Source organism: Oncorhynchus kisutch, linkage group LG13 (genome assembly GCF_002021735.2).
Source record: "Oncorhynchus kisutch isolate 150728-3 linkage group LG13, Okis_V2, whole genome shotgun sequence".
Taxonomy (NCBI): domain Eukaryota; kingdom Metazoa; phylum Chordata; class Actinopteri; order Salmoniformes; family Salmonidae; genus Oncorhynchus; species Oncorhynchus kisutch.
The window spans coordinates 37,072,099-37,091,690 of record NC_034186.2 but is presented as its reverse complement, the minus strand read 5'-3'; the positions used below and the strand labels follow the sequence as shown (position 1 = coordinate 37,091,690).

At 41.5% G+C, this 19,592-nt stretch overlaps 1 protein-coding gene across 1 annotated transcript in view; it reads right to left on the bottom strand.

Annotated features, from left to right (window-relative positions):
• The window catches only part of LOC109902480 (serine/threonine-protein kinase STK11), a 28,310-nt gene that overhangs the window by 4,995 nt on the left and 3,723 nt on the right, over window positions 1-19,592 (bottom strand). The window contains exons 4-9 of the mRNA XM_020498861.2: window positions 19,163-19,252; window positions 18,920-19,052; window positions 18,670-18,806; window positions 18,118-18,245; window positions 17,259-17,316; window positions 10,032-10,234 (exon numbers count right to left, since the gene is read on the bottom strand). Of these exons, the coding sequence (XP_020354450.1) occupies window positions 10,032-10,234; window positions 17,259-17,316; window positions 18,118-18,245; window positions 18,670-18,806; window positions 18,920-19,052; window positions 19,163-19,252 (749 nt within the window). The remainder of the gene's footprint in view (window positions 1-10,031; window positions 10,235-17,258; window positions 17,317-18,117; window positions 18,246-18,669; window positions 18,807-18,919; window positions 19,053-19,162; window positions 19,253-19,592) is intronic.

Sequence of the window (19,592 nt, the reverse complement as noted above, 5' to 3'; positions counted from 1 at the left end):
GAAAGAAAAAAACAGAATTAAAAATGATTGAGCTGTTATACAATACGTAGCCTACCACATGTTACGCAGTGGCGGTCAGTGTCGTTTAAGATAAGTGAGGACAAATGTTTTTTCATGAGCATGGCCTTATTTCTATTACAGCATATTGGATGACTGTCATTCATATTCCATTCACCCAGTTCAATGTAACATCGATAGGTATAGGCTACTACAAGATACTCAAATTCTCCCTATACAGTGCCTTGCGAAAGTATTCGGCCCCCTTGAACTTTGCGACCTTTTGCCACATTTCAGGCTTCAAACAAAGATATAAAACTGTATTTTTTTGTGAAGAATCAACAACAAGTGGGACACATGAAGTGGAACGACATTTATTGGATATTTCAAACTTTTTTAACAAATCAAAAACTGAAAAATTCAATTTGTTCAACTATGGTCTTTCCCTCTCTGAGTCAAATACTCACCACATTTTATACACTGCAGTGCTAGCTAGCTGTAGCTTATGCTTTCAGTATTAGATTATCTGATCCTTTGATTGGGTGGACAACATTTCAGTTCATGCTGCAAGTGCTCTGATAGGTGGGTGTAATTTCTCCAGAAGTTGTCATAATTATTGTGTAAGTCTATGGAAGTGGGTGAGAACCATGAGCCTCCTAGGTTTTGTATTGAAAAACAAATGATAGTGGGACTAAGAGCAAACCAGAAGGGATGCGTATCGCTGCAGAATGCTGTGGTAGACATGCTGGTTAAGTATGCCTTGAATTCTAAATAAAATCACAGACCGAGTGTCACCAGCAAAGCGCCTCCACACCTCCTCCATGCTTCACAGTGGGAACCACACATGCAGAGAACATACGTTCACCTACTCTGCGTCTCACAAAGACAGCGGTTGGAACCAAAAATCGCAAATTCGGACTCAGACAACAACAAAAAAACAACAAAAAAAAGACTTCCACCGGTCTACCGTCCATTGCTCGTGTTTCTTGGCGCAAGCCTCTTCTTCTGATTGGTATCTTTTTGTAGCGGCCTCTTTGCAGAAATTTGACCATGAAGGCCTGATTCACGCAGTTGATGTAGAGATGTGTCTGAAATATATCCACAATTTTCCTTCCTCATGCTGCCATCCATTTTGTAAAGTTCACCAGTCCCTTCTGCAGAAAAGCACCCCCACAACATGGTGCTGCCACACCCATGCTTCACAGTTGGGATAGTGTTCTTCAGGTTACAATCCTCACCCATTTTCCTCCCAACATAACAATGGTCCTTATGGCCAAACAGACCAGAGGACATTTCTACAAAAAGCGCAATCTTTGTCCCCATTTGCAACTGCAAACAATAGTCTGGCTTTTTTATGGCGGTTTTGGCGCAGTGGCTTTTTCCTTGCCGAGCGGCCTATCAGGTTGTCGATATAGAACTTGTTTTACTGTGGATATAGATACCTTTGTACCCGTTTCCTCCAGCCTCTTCACAAGGTCCTTTGCTGTTGTTCTGGGATTGGCACATTTCGCACCAATGTACGTTCATCTCTAGGAGGCAGCGTCTCCTTCCTGAGCGGTATGACGGCTGCATGGTCCCATGGTGTTTATACTTGCGTACTATTGTTTGTACAGATGAACGTGGTACCTTCAGGCGTTTGGAAACTGCTCCCAAGGATGAACCAAACTTGTGAAGGTCTACACTTTTTTTCTGTGAATTATAAGTGAAATAATCTGTCTAAACACATTTTTGGAAGAATGACTTGTGTCATACACAAAGTAAGTTTCCTAACCAAACTGCCAAAACTATAGTTTGTTAAGAAATTGGTGGAGTGGTTGAAAAATGAGTTTAAATTGACTCCAACCTCAACTGTATGTATAGATAGAAAGATCACATTTACATAAGTATTCAGACCCTTTACGCAGTACTTTGTTGATGCAACTTTGGCAGCGACTACAGCCTAGAGTCTCTTGGGTATGACGCTACAAGCTTAGCACACCTGTATTTGGGGAGTTCCTCCCAATCTTGTCTGCAGATCCTCTTCGAGCACTGTCAAGTTGGTTGGAGAGCGTTGCTGCACAGCTATTTTCAGGTCTCTCCAGAGATATTAGATCGAATTCGTGTCCAGGCTCTGGCTGGGCCACTCAAGGACATTCAGAGACTTGTCCCAAAGTCACTCCTGCATTGTCTAGGCTGTGTGCTTAGGGTCGTTGTCCTGTTGGAAGGTGAACCTCCACCCCAGTTTGAGGTCCTGAGCGCTTTGGAGCAGGTTTTCATCAAGGATCTCTGTACTTTGCTCCGTTCATCTTTCTCTCGATCCTGATTGGTATACCAGTCCCTACTGCTGAAAAAAAAAAAAAACACAGCATGATGCTGCCACCACCATGCTTTAACGTAGGTTTCCTCCAGATGTGACGCTTGGCATTCAGGCCAAATAGTTCAATCTTGATTTCAACAGACCAGAGAATCTTGTTTCTCATGGTCTGTGTCCTTGAGGTGCCTTTTGGCAAACTCCAAGCGGGCTGTCATGTTCTTTTTACTCTAGAGTGGCTTACGTCTGGCCACTCTACCATAAAAGGCCTGATTGGTGGAGTGCTGCAGAGATGGTTGTCCTTCTGGAAGGTTCTCCCATCTACACAGAGGAACTCTAGAGCTCTGTCAGAGTGACCATTCGGTTCTTGGTCACCTCCCTGACCAAGGCCCTTCTTCCCAGATTGCCTAGTTAGGATGTTTGTACAGAACTTGTCAACTTAAATAGACTGTCATAAGGTAAGAAATGTTTGCTGCCATCTCAGATGATGCAAATACTTGCGTATCTTGCCTGAACTGGTTTCGCTTCATTATAGAGAGCAGAACATGACATCTCTCAGTGATACGTTGCTCCAGGAACCAAGATAAAGTGTGCAACAGGTTAGTAAAACACACAAGTTGAAAAAGGAAAATAAAAAATTCTCAAAGCAAACTACATGATATTAATAATCATTAATCGTGACCTTTCATGAATGGGGTGATGAAGTCACCCTGATTTATGCACACAGGTTCACCAGGCAAAAGATGACTAAAACCCCGGTCATAACGACAATCATCACCATAATTAACCACAATTGACATCTGCACATTATTAGACTTGTTCAATCAGAAATCAAAGTGCTTCCGGCACTCTCAGTAATTGAACACCAGCTAAATGAAGTCTGACTGGGCCCTCGCTCTCCCGCTAAACCCCCTGTGAAGCTGTCGACACTGGGCTTACTGATTAGCCTGGGCCATAAATATGTAATCAAAGGCAGCACAGCGACACCGGGCTCGCTCTCATTAACCTCCCCCTCACAGCACCTCTCCTCCCCTTTACTCCAACAATGGCTAACCTGTGAAGACCTGTGCCTGTCACCCCCTTTCTGACAACAGCAAAGGTGACAAAAGAACAGGTAGAATCATAGTGTCAGAGCATAAAGAGAGGGAGGAGAGAGAGAGGCGGAGGAAGGGGGGGATATACAGTGCAAGTGACTTAACGAACTGCAGTAGGATGACTCACCTAGTTGCCATGGCAACTTAAAACACTCGCTACTCTCTAATCGGCGATTTTGAACTGCTGCTCATGGAGCCGGCGAGCGGAGAGAGGGGGGTGTTTATGTTTCCGGAAATAATTGAAATACGTGGTGGTGGTGGTGTGAGTGAGTATGCACAAAATGAGCACAAGGCTGATGCCGGGGTCACAAACTAGGACGTTTGACGTCAAATACACCCCAGGCCATACATACACCTCCCTCTCTTTCTCTAAAACACCTCACCTCTCTACTGCAGTCAAGCTGTGCTCCCTCTATAATGGGTTGCATTGTTGCACAGTATGAGTGGGTGCTGCTGGGGTGGTTTCTATGCACTAAATGAATAGCAACCATGTACTACGCATCCCTACACACATACAAATCCTTTAGGAGTTCTTAAATTGCTTAAGAATGCTTCAACCGTAAGTGGAATAGAGAGAGAAAGAGAGAAAATACAGAAGTGAGTGGTGTGCAGTATAGGAGGCTCAGACTGGGGGCAAGAAAAAAATAAAAAAATAAAAATAAAAGACTACTACTATATGACCGATACAAATTCTAAATGAACATTTCTATCCCACCGTTATTCCCCTACACACACACGGTTGTTCACCTTTCTCGCAAATCAGCCTCCCAAGATGCATTGCCCGCTGTGATTCCGGTTATTTTAAAGCCCTATTTTCCAAATTTAAACAGCTCCAGCATGTCAGAGAGCAAACAGACTCCGATGAGTGAGGGGAAATAACATTTTTTAAAATCTGGTCCGATACCCATTTTTGGGGGGACAAACTTACCGATACTGACATATCTGCTGATATTCTAGTTTATGTCAGAGAAATTAAAAAGTGTATGTTTTCCACACGGAATTCTTATAAATTGCCATCCAAAACCAGCAATTGTCCAATAAATACAGCGCCTTGCGAAAGTATTCGGCCCCCTTGAACTTTGCGACCTTTTGCCACATTTCAGGCTTCAAACATAAAGATATAAAACTGTATTTTTTTGTGAAGAATCAACAACAAGTGGGACACAATCATGAAGTGGAACGACATTTATTGGATATTTCAAACTTTTTTAACAAATCAAAAACTGAAGAATTGGGCGTGCAAAATTATCAGCCCCCTTAAGTTAATACTTTGTAGCACCACCTTTTGCTGCGATTACAGCTGTAAGTCGCTTGGGGTATGTCTCTATCAGATTTGCACATCGAGAGACCGAAATTTTTTCCCATTCCTCCTTGCAAAACAGCTCGAGCTCAGTGAGGTTGGATGGAGAGCATTTGTGAACAGCAGTTTTCAGTTCTTTCCACAGATTCTCAATTGGATTCAGGTCTGGACTTTGACTTGGCCATTCTAACACCTGGATATGTTTATTTTTGAACCATTCCATTTTAGATTTTGCTTTATGTTTTGGATCATTGTCTTGTTGGAAGACAAATCTCCGTCCCAGTCTCAGGTCTTTTGCAGACTCCATCAGGTTCTTCCAGAATGGTCCTGTATTTGGCTCCATCCATCTTCCCATCAATTTTAACCATCTTCCCATGATGCTGCCACCACCATGTTTGACAGTGGGGATGGTGTGTTCAGGGTGATGAGCTGTGTTGCTTTTACGCCAAACATAACATTTTGCATTGTTGCCAAAAAGTTCAATTCTGGTTTCATCTGACCAGAGCACCTTCTTCCACATGTTTGGTGTGTCTCCCAGGTGGCTTGTGGCAAACTTTAAACGACACTTTTTATGGATATCTTTAAGAAATGGCTTTCTTCTTGCCACTCTTCCATAAAGGCCAGATTTGTGCAATATACGACTGATTGTTGTCCTATGGACAGAGTCTCCCACCTCAGCTGTAGATCTCTGCAGTTCATCCAGAGTGATCATGGGCCTCTTGGCTGCATCTCTGATCAGTCTTCTCCTTGTATGAGCTGAAAGTTTAGAGGGATGGCCAGGTCTTGGTAGATTTGCAGTGGTCTGATACTCCTTCCATTTCAATAGTATCGCTTGCACAGCGCTCCTTGGGATGTTTAAAGCTTGGGAAATCTTTTTGTATCCAAATCCGGCTTTAAACTTCTTCACAACAGTATCTCGGACCTGCCTGGTGTGTTCCTTGTTCTTCATGATGCTCTCTGCGCTTTTAACGGACCTCTGAGACTATCACAGTGCAGGTGCATTTATACGGAGACTTGATTACACACAGGTGGATTGTATTTATCATCATTAGTCATTTAGGTCAACATTGGATCATTCAGAGATCCTCACTGAACTTCTGGAGAGAGTTTGCTGCACTGAAAGTAAAGGGGCTGAATAATTTTGCACGCCCAATTTTTCTGTTTTTGATTTATTAAAAGAGTTTGAAATATCCAATAAATGTCGTTCCACTTCATGATTGTGTCCCACTTGTTGTTGATTCTTCACAAAAAATACAGTTTTATATCTTTATGTTTGAAGCCTGAAATGTGGCAAAAGGTCGCAAAATTCAAGGGGGCCGAATACTTTCGCAAGGCACTGTATGCTTCAAATGTTGATTTCTTACATTGTGAAATTAATAACATGAGAATGACTGCAAGTGTTCAGATAAGCATAAGAGTCACTTTTTTAATCCTATTTATTAAATATTGGTCATCGGTGGATTTATTGTCCGATACCGTTATAGGAAGTAAAAGGCCAATATTGGCAGATTATATCGGTGAACCGATATATCGGTCGGACTCTTAAGGGTAGTGGGTATAATTTCGCAAAATATCCTCCACAGGACACACAAGAGGAAGCAATGGTGAATCAAATCAAAAATACAAATAATATTTTTGTGCTTCACTTTGAAGAGGAGAGTAGGGAATAAAATGTACTCTGAACATAAACAAGATTCCAGTTTAAATTGACTTAACTTTAATTGGCAACACACAATGCACAAGAAGCCAAGGCAGACAAATCACTTAATAAAAGACTGCCAGGAAATAGTGAATTGAAAGGAAAAAAATGAAAAGAATGATGGATACTCTCTCTGCATGCTGTCCTCATGTAATCGGGTATGGACCGATTGGAAACATTACCACAGTTCAAACAACCCAATAAATGTCTATTGTGGAAAGATAAATAATGTAATCTCCTTGAAAACCAATATAATTTTTAAAAAAGCTAATGAAAACAATTTCCATCCCTTCTTATCTCTAAGAAGACAGAATGGCTAGGAATGGCTGATTTAGTGTTTTGAACTTCACAGTGGTTATAAGAGAGGAGGCGATTTGGCCAATCTTCTATATTATGACTCAGGTAGGCAAATCACTGCAGTCAATAGGAAAAAGTAAAACATTAACCCAAAACTAACCCATACTAGAATGAGTCATTAAAAACAGGCAAATAGCTGTGTGGTCTTATCACGGCATCTATCAAATGTACTGCTATCAGAACACAGGGACAATCCGATTTCAGATTAGATTCCATACAATCTAATCTTCACTGTTTCTATCTTATCTTTTGATATAATATGCCTGATGGGCTTTTTGTATTAATTCAATACTGGATCCCTGTCGCTTTGAGTGAAACGCATAGTTGCTATAGCCTTGAAATACATAGTGTGTGTAATGTATCCTACATCACTATACCGTGTCTCTAACCGGACCCACGACACCAACAGCATGCAGTAATTAGCAGAGGTAGGAGAGGACTTATTGAGCGCTTCTAGCACCTTATGTTACAACATTTGTACAAGACAGCAAATATAAGTCTACCTTCAGGCATTAGCTACTGCTATACTATATTACTATGTCAAACTGTTAGAATGTGAGAAATTACCAATGCTAAACCAATGTCCTCAATGCAAAAGGTAAATATATCAATAATCCATGTAAATATGTGCACATCACAGAAAGTTACAGACAAGAGAGAAAAAGAGTTCTACCAAGGACAGTGGAAATGAACCCAACAACCAAGTCCATGGACATTCTCAGAGCATGAGGTACTCAACTTCATCTGCTCCCTCCTCTTCCAGACTCCTCTCAGCGATGACCTTGTCCAATCACTAATCTCAGCCGGGGCAAAGTGACTTACTGGTCCATAGTAGCAGCCAGCCCACACTCACTGGGCTGATGCAATTACAGATAGACTGACCAGCTCTTCCGGAGAGATGGACGGACTCACTCACTCGACAGTATATAGATAACACCTGGGACAATTCAATATCCTCCTGAGGACAGATCTGGGATGATCATTAATCCAGGGCTCTCCAACCCTGTCCCCGAAGAGCTACCATCCTGTAGGTCTTCGATCAAACCCTAATCTACCCATCCGAACCTAATAATTACCTGGTTGACAAGCTGAATCGGGATAGTTAACAGGGGTTGGAGCAAAAATAAAACTACAGGTGGATTGCTCTCCAGGAACAGGGATGGAGAGCCCTGTTCTAATCAAATAACGGCGACAGAGGGGATGGCATCGATTTATTTGGAGGTGGAGGGTCCGTCATGGTCTGGGGCGGTGTGGTACAGCGTCATCAGAGTGAGCTTTTTTTTTCTTGTGTAAATATTTGTACACGTCTCTGTGTGTGGAGTACGGGTGATCTAGAATTGTTTTCCCTCTGCTTGCAAATTTAACATGTTAAAAGAAATTTGGTAGAACTGATTTAAGTTTTCCTGCATTAAAGTCTCCGGCCACTAGGATCGCCGCCTCTGGGTGACTGGTTTCCTGTTTGCTTATTTCCTTATACAGCTGACTGAGTGCGGTCTTAGTGCCAGCATCTGTCTGTGGTGGTAAATAAACAGCCACGAAAAGTATAGCTGAAAACTCTAGGCAAGTAGCGTGGCCAGCAATCTATTTCAGGCGAGCAAAATCTAGACTTCCTCAGATTTCATGCACCAGCTGTTGTTTACAAATATGCACCCCCCCTCGTCTTAGGACATCTACTTTGTGCATGACACAAGTCATTTTTCCAACAATTGTTTACAGACAGATTACTTCACTTATAATTCACTGTATTACAATTCCAGTGGGTCAGAAGTTTACATACACGAAGTTGACTGTGCCTTTAAACAGCTTGGAAAATTCAAGAAAATTATGTCATGGCTTTAGAAGCTTCTGATATCCTAATTGACATAATTTGAGTCAATTGGAGGTGTACCTGTGGATGTATTTCAAGGCCTACCTTCAAACTCAGTGCCTCTTTGCTTGACATCAGGGGAAAATCAAAAGAAATCAGGACTTCAGGAAAAAAACATTGTAGACCTCCACAAGTCTGGTTCATCCTTGGGAGCAATTTCCAAATGCCTGAAGGTACCATGTTCATCTGTACAAACAATAGTATGCAAGTATAAACACCATTGGACCATGCAGCCGTCATACCGCTCAGGAAGGAGACGCGTTCTGTCTCCTAGAGATGAACGTACTTTGGTGCAAAAAGTGCAAATCAATCCCAGAACAGCAAAGGACCTTGTGAAGATACTGGAGGAAACGGGTACAAAAGTATCTATATCCACAGTAAAAACAAGTCCTATAATCGACATAACCTGAAAGGCTGCTCAGCAAGGAAGAAGCCACTGCTCCAAAACCACCATAAAAAAAAGCCAGACTACGGTTTGCAACTGCACATGGGGACAAAGATCGCACTTTTTGGAGAAATGTCCTCTGGTCTGATGAAACAAAAAATAGAATTGTTTGGCCATAATGACCATCCTTATGTTTGGAGGAAAAAGGGAGGCGCTTGCAAGCCGAAGAACACCATCCCAACCGTGAAGCACGGGGGTGGCAGCATCATGTTGTGGGGATGCTTTGCTGCAGGAGGGACTGTTGCACTTCACAAAATAGATGGCGTCATGAGGAAAGAAAATGACGTGGATATATTGAAGCAACATCTCAAGACATCATTTCTCCAAGTTAAAGCTTGGTTGCAAATGGGTCCTCCAAATGGACAATACTTCAAAAGTTGTGGCAAAATGGCTTAAGGACAAGTTAGTCAAGGTATTGGAGTGGCCATCACAAAGCCCTGACCTCATCCTATAGAAAATTTGTGGGCAGAACTGAAAAAGCGTGTGCGAGCAAGGGGGCTTACAAACCTGACTCAGTTACACCAGCTCTGTTAGGAGGAAATTCACCCAACTTATTTCAGGAAGCTTGTGGAAGACTACCCAAAACATTTGACCCAAGTTAAACAATTTAAAGGCAATGCTACCAAATACTAATTGAGTGCATGTAAACCTCTGACCCACTGGGAATGTGATGAAAGAAAGAAATGCTGGAAAATCTAGGATTAGATGTCAGGAATTGTGAAAAACTGGTGTATGTAAACTTCCCGACTTCAACTGTAGATGTTTAATATTCTCATGGATGTAATGCACAGTTGACACTATTGTCCAGGGAACACTTTACTTGAAGCCTCCACCAACATAATGCTGTTGTAACAATAACATACTGTATTTATGTTGTTTGTACCTTATCTGCCTACCAGCTGTAAAGTTCAGAAATCAAAGATTCTTCTCCATTTCTCTATCGCTCTACCTCTCCATCGATCTCTATCCCTCCGCCTCTCACCTGTCATAGTGAAACCCTGAGAGTAGATGATCTCTCCATCTCCGTAGAAGAGTTCGTCGTCATCCTCGTCGTCCTGGTCGGCATAGCCGTGCAGGTGCTCCAGGTAGGGCAGTACGGTCATGCTACGCCACGCGTCCCTCCGATCAGCACTAGGGGGCATGGGCACCAGAGGCTCCGTTGCAGGGTGTTTCTTCCTTACCCAGCTGAAACCACAGAACATTGGTTACAGAATAAAAAATTCCAGAAACTTAAAATAAGATAAAATAAAGATTGTGGGCCCCTACCTCATTTTGGGGGCGACATATGCCTTTCATTTTGGACCCATCAAGCTTATTCTTTGTTTGTGCAGCTAAGTTAGCGTTTATTTAGCTAGGTGAGTCAGTTGAGAACCAATTCTTAATAATGCTTGAGATGCACAAAGCAAAAAAACTCAGTGAACTCTTATTTGCTTAAAGGGATACTTTGGGATTTTAGCCATTAGACCCTTTATCTACTTAACCAGTCAGATTAATTTGTGGATAAAATGTGTATCTCTGTGTCCAGTATGTTAGAGGTAGATTCCCCGAGACAATGCTAAATAGAGTTAGCACAATGACTGGAAGTCTATGGGTATCTGCTTCAAGTCATTGCGCTAATGCTTGTTAGCAACTTCCTTCAAACATCTGACTCAGGGGGAAGTAGATAAAGCACCTCATTTTCAAAATCCCGAAGTATCCCTTTAAACAAGAGGATTTGCTGATGGAAACATCACAATACAGTGCCTTTAGAAAGTATTAACATCCCTTTACTTTTTCCCCCAAGAAATGTGTTACAACCGGAATTTAAAATGTATTCAATTGAGATTGTGCGTTACTGGCCTCACACACAACCCCATAATGTCAAAGTGGAATTATGTTTTTATTTTTTACAAATTAACTAAAAATGAAAAGTGGAAATGTCTCAAGTCAATAAGTACTCAACCCCTTTGTTATGGAAGCCTAAATAAGTTCAGGAGTAAAACTTTGCTTAAGTCACATAAACACTATAATTGCACATGCAACTTAACATGATTTTTGAATTACTTCCACATCCGTTTCCCCACACATATAGATAATTGTAAGGTCCCGCAGTTGAACAGTGAATTTCAACCAGTAAGACCAGGGAGGTTTTCCAATGCTCATAAATGAGAACTTGTTCTCAACTACCCTACCTGATTAAATAAAGGTGAAATAAATCAATAAATGGCTCGCAAAGTAAGACACCGATTGGGAGATGGGTAAACTTTTTAAAAGCAGACATTGAATATCCCTTTGAGCATGGTGAAGTTATTAAATACAATTTTGATGGTGTATCAATACGTCCAGTCACTACAAAGATACAGGCATCCTTCCTAACTCAGTTGGCGGAGAGGAAGGAAACCGCCCAGGGATTTCACGAGGCCAATGGTGATTTTAAAACAGTTACCGAGTTTAATGGCTGTGATAGGAGAAAACTGAGGATGGATCAACAAAATTGTAGTTACTCAAGAATGCTAACCTAAATGACAGAGTGCTGCTAAATAAAAATATTCCAAAACATGCATCCTGTTTGCAATAAGGTACTAAAGTAAAACTGCAAAAATTAAATCCTGAATACAAAGCGTTGTGTTTGGGGCAAATCCTACACATTTGAGTTGCTTACCAAGATGACTGTTGAATGTTCCACGTTCTAGTTTTGACTTAGAATTTCAAGCCGATTTTATGGCACACTTGAAAATGCCTGTCTAGCAATGATCAACAATCAACTTGACGGAGCTTGAAGAATTTTAAAAAGAAGAATGTGCAAATATTGTACAATCCAGGTGTGCAAAGCTCTTAAGAGACTTACCCAGAAAGACTCACCCGTAATCGCTGCCAAAGGTGATTCTAACATGCATTGCCTCAGTGTTGTGAATATTTATGTCAATTAGATATTAAATTAAATTTAAATAACATGTTTTCACTTTGTCATTATGGAGTATTGTGTGTAGATGGGTGAATTCTAATTTGTAGAATCCATTTTGAATGCAACAAAATGGGGTATGAATGCGTTCTGAAGGCACTGTATATGTAACATCCTTAAATGTGTGAAAGAAACTACTAAAGGGGGAATGTCCCAGGGCTCTGCAGCTGACATGTAGGGGAACATGGGGACAGGCTTTGACATCTCTATGACAAAGAGGCAAGCTTCTGTCATATACCACGTCAGTAGGCAGTGTGTGTTCTCTCCAGACCGGGGTTCAAATACAATTTCAATTATTTTAAATTACTTTTAAATACATTTCAAAGTAAGAATTTCTAGATTTTTTTCCTTTGAAGATACATTCTAATATTCCACTAATTGAATTTGGAAATACAGTTGGAAAGTATCGGCGTGTATTTGAAAATACTCAAATACTCAAAATACACAGGCAAGTGTATACAAATACAAATACTCCCTTGCATAAAAATCCAGGTCGGTTTGGTCCTAGTTTTGAAATAAAGTATTGGGAAATAAGTATTTGAAAATGGTTTCAAATAGCAGGCCATTTATAGAATTGTTTTAAAATACTCCTAATACAGATAGTTGATTCAGCACCACATTACTGGAAAATAATCAAATACATAGAGTAAGTATTTAAATAACAAATACTTAGATAATGTATTTGAAGCCAGGTCTGGTTCTCTTACTCATTTACACATCAAATAGCGTGCGCACACACACACACACACTAGGGTCTCCTAATTAGGGGGCATGGTGGAAACAGCTGGTCTCTCCCAAGAGCACAGGCCTTTCATGTGTTTCATATAAAAAAATATCAAAAAGACACTCCCTGTCATCCATTACTATCATAGTAATTTGATATGCAAATACTCAACTACTGTACTGAAGTACAGTACAGAGATAGAAAGAGACTTGTTAGTGTGAAAAGCCTACTCCCAAGCCAGCTTCAAAGCCAAATCTCCAGTGTCCTCACATTGGGCTAACTACTAGTAATGGGGGGTTCCCTCATCTCTCTGCAACAGACATGTGGTGAGCAATATGTTTGGAACACCAAATCGCAATAAAATCACAATACAGTATCGGGATGATATCGTATGGCGAGGTCCCTAGAAATTCCCAGCCCTAGTAAATACAGGACAACAAAGTAGTCTTTGCAGCCAGGCATGATTTGCTCTGAAGTGGGCAGACAATGCAGATTGAGGACAACAGAAGCAGAGCCGCAATGCACAACAATAGAGCGATGTGTCATGACAACTGACCAAGGATTTCTTTGTCATTTGCACTGCAGTATGTGTCACCACTAAATCTCCTTCATGTCATGAAGCAGAATCACCTTGACAGGGCTCATATTTTAGGAGACAGAAATGTCCCACGTCCCCTTCCTCCTATTGCTAGAAATAGTGAAGAGCTAAGCAACACACTATGTAACAGGCAGCTTCCTTTCTGAGAGGAGTGAGTAATGGTAGAGAGGCCTGTGGAGACCTTGGCCTTTTGTTTCGTAACACATGGAGCATCAGTGACGACAGCCTTGCCATGGGGCCACAGAGGTAGGTGTATGTGCGCACAGTATGAGTGCTTGTGTGGGTGCATGCGTTTTCTGTACATTGTGACGTGGGATTGATTGTGTGTTTTCTGTACGTTGTGTGTACAACTCTTTTACGTTCAATCTACACCTCCGTCAAATCTTCTCCAGCTTTTCCATGATTATAACAGGACACACTCCCACTCACTGCTATTTGCTGATCAAGTGCTGCAGCCATTCTCCTCCACCTCCGCTCACTAGTTATATAAAGAAGGCTAACCAATGGAATAAGCAGTTACTTAAAGCAACTGATATATGTATACTGAACAAAAATATAAAATGCAAAAGTGTTGGTCCCATGGGTCATGAGCTGAAATAAAAGATCACAGAAATGTTCCATGCAACATTCCACAGGCCACAATCAACAGCCTGATCAAGTCTATGAGAAGGAAATATGTAGCACAGCAAAATGTGCAGGGTCGGATAATAATGTGGCGTGTGCAGGGTCGGATAATAATGTGGCGTGTGCAGGGTCGGATAATAATGTGGCGTGTGCAGGGTCGGATAATAATGTGGCGTGTGCAGGGTCGGATAATAATGTGGCGTGTGCAGGGTCGGATAATAATGTGGCGTATGCAGGGTCGAATAATAATGTGGCGTGTGCAGGGTCGGATAATAATGTGGCGTGTGCAGGGTCGGATATTAATGTGGCGTGTGCAGGGTCGGATATTAATGTGGCGTGTGCAGGGTCGGATATTAATGTGGCGTGTGCAGGGTCGGATATTAATGTGGCGTGTGCAGGGTCGGATATTAATGTGGCGTGTGCAGGGTCGGATATTAATGTGGCGTGTGCAGGGTCGGATAATAATGTGGCGTGTGCAGGGTCGGATAATAATGTGGCGTGTGCAGGGTCGGATAATAATGTGGCGTGTGCAGGGTCGGATAATAATGTGGCGTGTGCAGGGTAGGATAATAATGTGGTGTGTGCAGGGTAGGATAATAATGTGGTGTGTGCAGGGTAGGATAATAATGTTGTGTGTAGGGTAGGATAATAATGGTGTGTGTAGGGTAGGATAATAATGGTGTGTGTAGAGTAGGATAATAAGTATCAAGTCTCCATAAAGCAGCCTAGTGAAACTGCTTCACTTAACGAGAAGGGGGCCCCTAAGGAGCCGGGACATTAAAGTTGCATTGACTCCAGCATGGTGTCGCTACCCATTGTAATTCTCCTTAATGTTAATATTTGCACAGAGCTGGGTAATTCATTTTAAAGACCCATCTGCCCTTTTGCCTGGTTAAATAGTTATGCTGTCATTTTTCTCCAGCTCCTATTTACGTCTCCTTATCCTTGGTTTATTTTGGCCACACATAGAAGGACCACATATGAAGGAGCGATTGATTACGTACTCTTGAATAATTGCTATTAACATGCACTAAGGTAGGTTAGGCAACACGGGACGCACTACATCCTATCATGATGTGCAATCCATACATGGAAGTGAAAGAAACATGAAGTTGAAACACATTTGCTATCAAATTAATAAACTATGAATAAGCCATGTTAATAAACTGAATATTGAAAAAGCATATGCTAGATGTATCTAAACCAACTCTCAAACATAGTTCATTTAATGCGATGCAGTGCCGTAGACCGCAGAGCCACTCGGGATGCCAACATAGTTCATTACAAGCATGTGTATGTATCTACACTACCTGTTTTCATCATTTTTCTCTCATTCCATTTTGCACCCAATACAGCGAGCCAAGATGAAATGTGATTTTAAAGCAGTTTTGAGACGCCCACGGTGAATACAATACGTGATTTTCCCTCCCTCCCGAGCTCTAGCATCACACAGATACGCTTCAGTCATATGTTGCCATGGTAACTGCAGCCGGCCTTCACCAGAGCATCAGCCCATGTAGTCAAGAGTCTTTAAGGGCTTGGGGGGAAAAAAAAGGAAAGTTAGGAGAGAGAGAGGGAGCGATAGATAGGCAGCATTTCCCTGCCCAGCCAGTCTGACTGATGCCTTTTTAACTACAGCTCATCAGAAGCCCTGAGGTAGCACCAAATAAGGCAACGGATCTCACTACCACATGACTTCTTGATAATGTTAGATAGAGGCATACAAAAGGTTGGAAGCATAATTGGTTGTAATTAAGGTTGAATGGCGGGAACCCGGTTATCGATATTTATTTCCCAAAACCACTCACTTCTCCCAGGATAAAATAGCTGTGAGAACCCGGTAAATTATTTATGAAAAGCATGGCGTGAAATGGAACTGTTAAATGATATGCAATGTCTAAATCTAGCTTCGCTACGAACTCTGCATGATGAATCAATCCTCAGGGTGGGGACAGACAGCCCATCTCACTATGGAGGCATATAGACCTATGATCTCATCACGGTAACCTTTTTTTCTTTTCTTCCTGTGACAGGTAGGCCTACACTTGCTACAACATAGCCTATGTTACAATAATATAAAGACAGCATGCGTGCCTAATTTACCCATCCATATGGCGTATCACTCGATTATCTTTACGCGCGCGGGCACTCTCTCCATGTCCTCACTCTCCATCAACTACATTCAAATTGCTTCCAAAACAGATCTAGATTTATATATTGATGTCCTAGTCTACCTCTTTCAGGTAATAAATTCAATGCAGTATCAGCTTTTATATTAGTCTAATTAATGATGGGTTATGCATAATAAGCCTCTAACTTACAGCCTCTGTCTCTTGCGCAATAAGGAACCTCCTGTGTTCCACTGGCCTCTCTCCTTAAATAACGTTCCTTAGCTCTTGGAGTCCCATGCAGGAAAAGCTAGACTGGAATAGCTTGCTGGACATGATTACTTATACCAATAGACTATTCGAATAGGGACACAAGCTCTTGTTCCCTGAATGCTAAATACAGCAGCCAATAGAACTCATGGGTAGTTTGAAAGAAGAGCGAACGCGCAATAGCGGTCCGTAGCAGTTAACGGTTCAGACCCTTAACCATTCAATCTTTGTGAAGAGAAGTTAAAGCCTTTTGCGTCTAATTCTAAACCTATGTTATTCAAGGATGTTATTAGAATGATAAAGATAAGGACAAAAAACATATTTAATTTAACTGTTGAAAGCGAGGAAGGAATGAAGCAACAATAGAAAGAGGTAGGCTCTAACATTAGGGGAAATATATGATATATATGCATCAGCCTACTGATTACATAAACAGGCCCTATTACATTTCAAAATGTAATTTGCTAGCCCATACTTGTAACTTTGTAAGCCACATGGGCCATTATGTTTTTCTGTGGTGGGTAATGTGCAGTAGCCTATATCATATAGGTTATGTATTGTAAACAAACAGGAGCTGCATTACCATAAAAGCCTGTTCCAACACAATGGGCCTGACATTAGACCTCCACATGATACAAGAAAGAGGCAGTGGGTTCTGTTTTCTCCTCCCATCATTATCGAAGTGATACAATTTGGCCTTCAGCAGAGCACAGATGCAAATGACAACAAATCAATCACTAAAGTGACAGCTTGTTTCCTCGAGCACTTCACATTCATCATCCTATGTTGAAAATAAATAGATTGGACATCGCTCATCACCGGACTGCTGCTGCCCCCCCCCAATCTCCGATTGAATTTGCATTTCAATTAAGAGCACTCTCTTCAGCAAGTATGGAGGTAAGTTCAACTGCTGCTTCAGCTAGAAAGGGAGCACGATTACTTACTTGTGTTGTCTAATGTTTTGTATTGAGAACCTCTTCTCAGGGTCATACTCAAGCATTCCTGGAAGAAAAATACAAACATTTAATTGACAGCTACGTAATAATTTGATGATGCATTTATTCCTTTCATTATGTCCTTATTTTTGTGCGGTGTTTAAAATCAGGGCTATTTGACAACAATGAAAACAGACACTTGAGCATAATGAACGTTTCCATCGAGAAAAACAGAGTGGCTGTCCTTCAAACACGTCTTTACCAGAGAATTTTTTTCAATACACTGCATATTCGTGATACATCAAAACAACAACTGTTGTGACACCGAAGGTACAATACCCACAAAGCCATCTCCAAAAGACAAACCTCCAAGAATGAATCACTACTAACTACGAAGTACATTTGAGCGGTCAAATTAAGTCCAATAAAGAGGAACATTTATAATTCTGTGACCCTTCTTGTAATGAGTGATTCCTCACGAAACCGGGGCAAAAAGACGCCATGATTTGGGGGATTTTCACAAAATGTTATCCACTGAATGGTCATTTGGAGGAATAATTGTTGACATATATCTAAAAGCATAATTGAGAAATAAATGTATCAACATTGGCATCTCTAATAAGGCTTAATAACATGAAATAGAATATTGGGAGTGCCAGCAGCAGTGTTAGTCAGTCTAGACCAGGGCTCTTGAACCCTGTTCCTGGAGTTACCCTCCTGTATGTTCAGTCCAACCCCAGCTATTAACTAAACGGATTAAGCTTATCCACCAGCTAATTATTAGAATCAGGTGACCTCGAGTAGGGTTGGAGTGAGTAGGGTTAGTTCTCCAGCAACAAGGTTGGAGAGCCCTGGTCGAGACTCTTACCTCTTAACAGGCCAGAGAGCAGAGGGCCACACTCCTCTGGAACACTGTAGTCTCCCTTCCCAATGTTCTCAAACAGCTTATAGATGTTGTCACCTTCGAAAGGGTACAGGCTGGTTGTTATGTTATAACTGAAAAAAAAAAATACAATTCCAAAATCAAGAAGAGTACTTTAATGAAGAATAATCTGCAGGGGCGCAACTTTCACTGGGGATGGGGGAGGGCCCCCCCCCGCCACATTCTAAAATTGCATTTTTGTCCCCCCCAGTATTATCATTGGAATTTTACACAAAAACAAGGCAACAGTGTGGTTTAGGACCATGCGGACACCTCCGAGCAGTCATGAAGGCTGTTTGGAGTGTTTATTCGACTGGATAACATATATACACATATCACCCACACTTCTAAAACCAAAGTTACGCCCCTGATCATTTGCAATTCAAATCACATTATTAGACAGCAAAGCATGTTCAATTCAATAAATTGTATTTTTCACCAAAGAGGCATGAAATAAATATGCCAGCTGAAACAATTCATGTCAGAGTGGCCACTCACAGTGTGACACCAGCAGACCAGATGTCCACTTTGAACCCTGAGAAGGTGTCCAGGCCGTTGGCAATCTCTGGGGGCTGGAAGGCCGGAGAGCCCTGGCTCGTACAACACGTGTCGTCCTCTGCAAATGGGTGCAGCGCCTTGGGAGGGAGAACAGGAATACACAGATAATCATTCGGCCCCATAAAGGTAACCCAATTAAATTGCAATATAAAGTGGATATCGGAAAACAGTCAGAGGACTAGGGGCTCACCTCTGCTACACCCAGGTCGGAGATTCTTAGTGCGCCATTCGTCGTCAGCAGTAGATTCCCTGGTTTAATATCTTTGTGAACTATTCCTTGGCTGTGCAAATATTCCAAGCCATCTAGCAGCTGGCAAAAGTACCTGGGGAAAAATAGCAATACATCTGTATTAATGTCACTGTTTGGTGTTCGGACAGATATCTTTAGGCCACATATCTAGAACTATTGAATTGAGATGAAAGATACACATACCCATGAGCTTGAAAGACTGGAAACCTTTTCTCATCAACACTGTCCAACATCTCCTGCATTCCACATACACAATATTCCATCACCATATACGTAGGCAGAGTCAAGGAAAAGAGACATGGTGGCAATGGTTTCATACTGGTAATTTAGCAAGGAGCCAAAACAAACGTGCTATACATCTTCATCACCAAAGGATCTATATTAATTCTACACAAATAACCTTGAATCCTAATGTCTACTACAGTACTGATCAATATGTGGTTGACTGACTAGTCACTAATCCATGAAACTAGCTAGATACACAAAATATAAATCGATCCAAGTCTGGGAACATGCAATGTCCTTGAGAATACATTAATCTTCCTGAATGGACCGAAGTTGACAAGCGTACAAATCGTGAAAATGAATGTCTAAACAATACTCATTTCTGTAT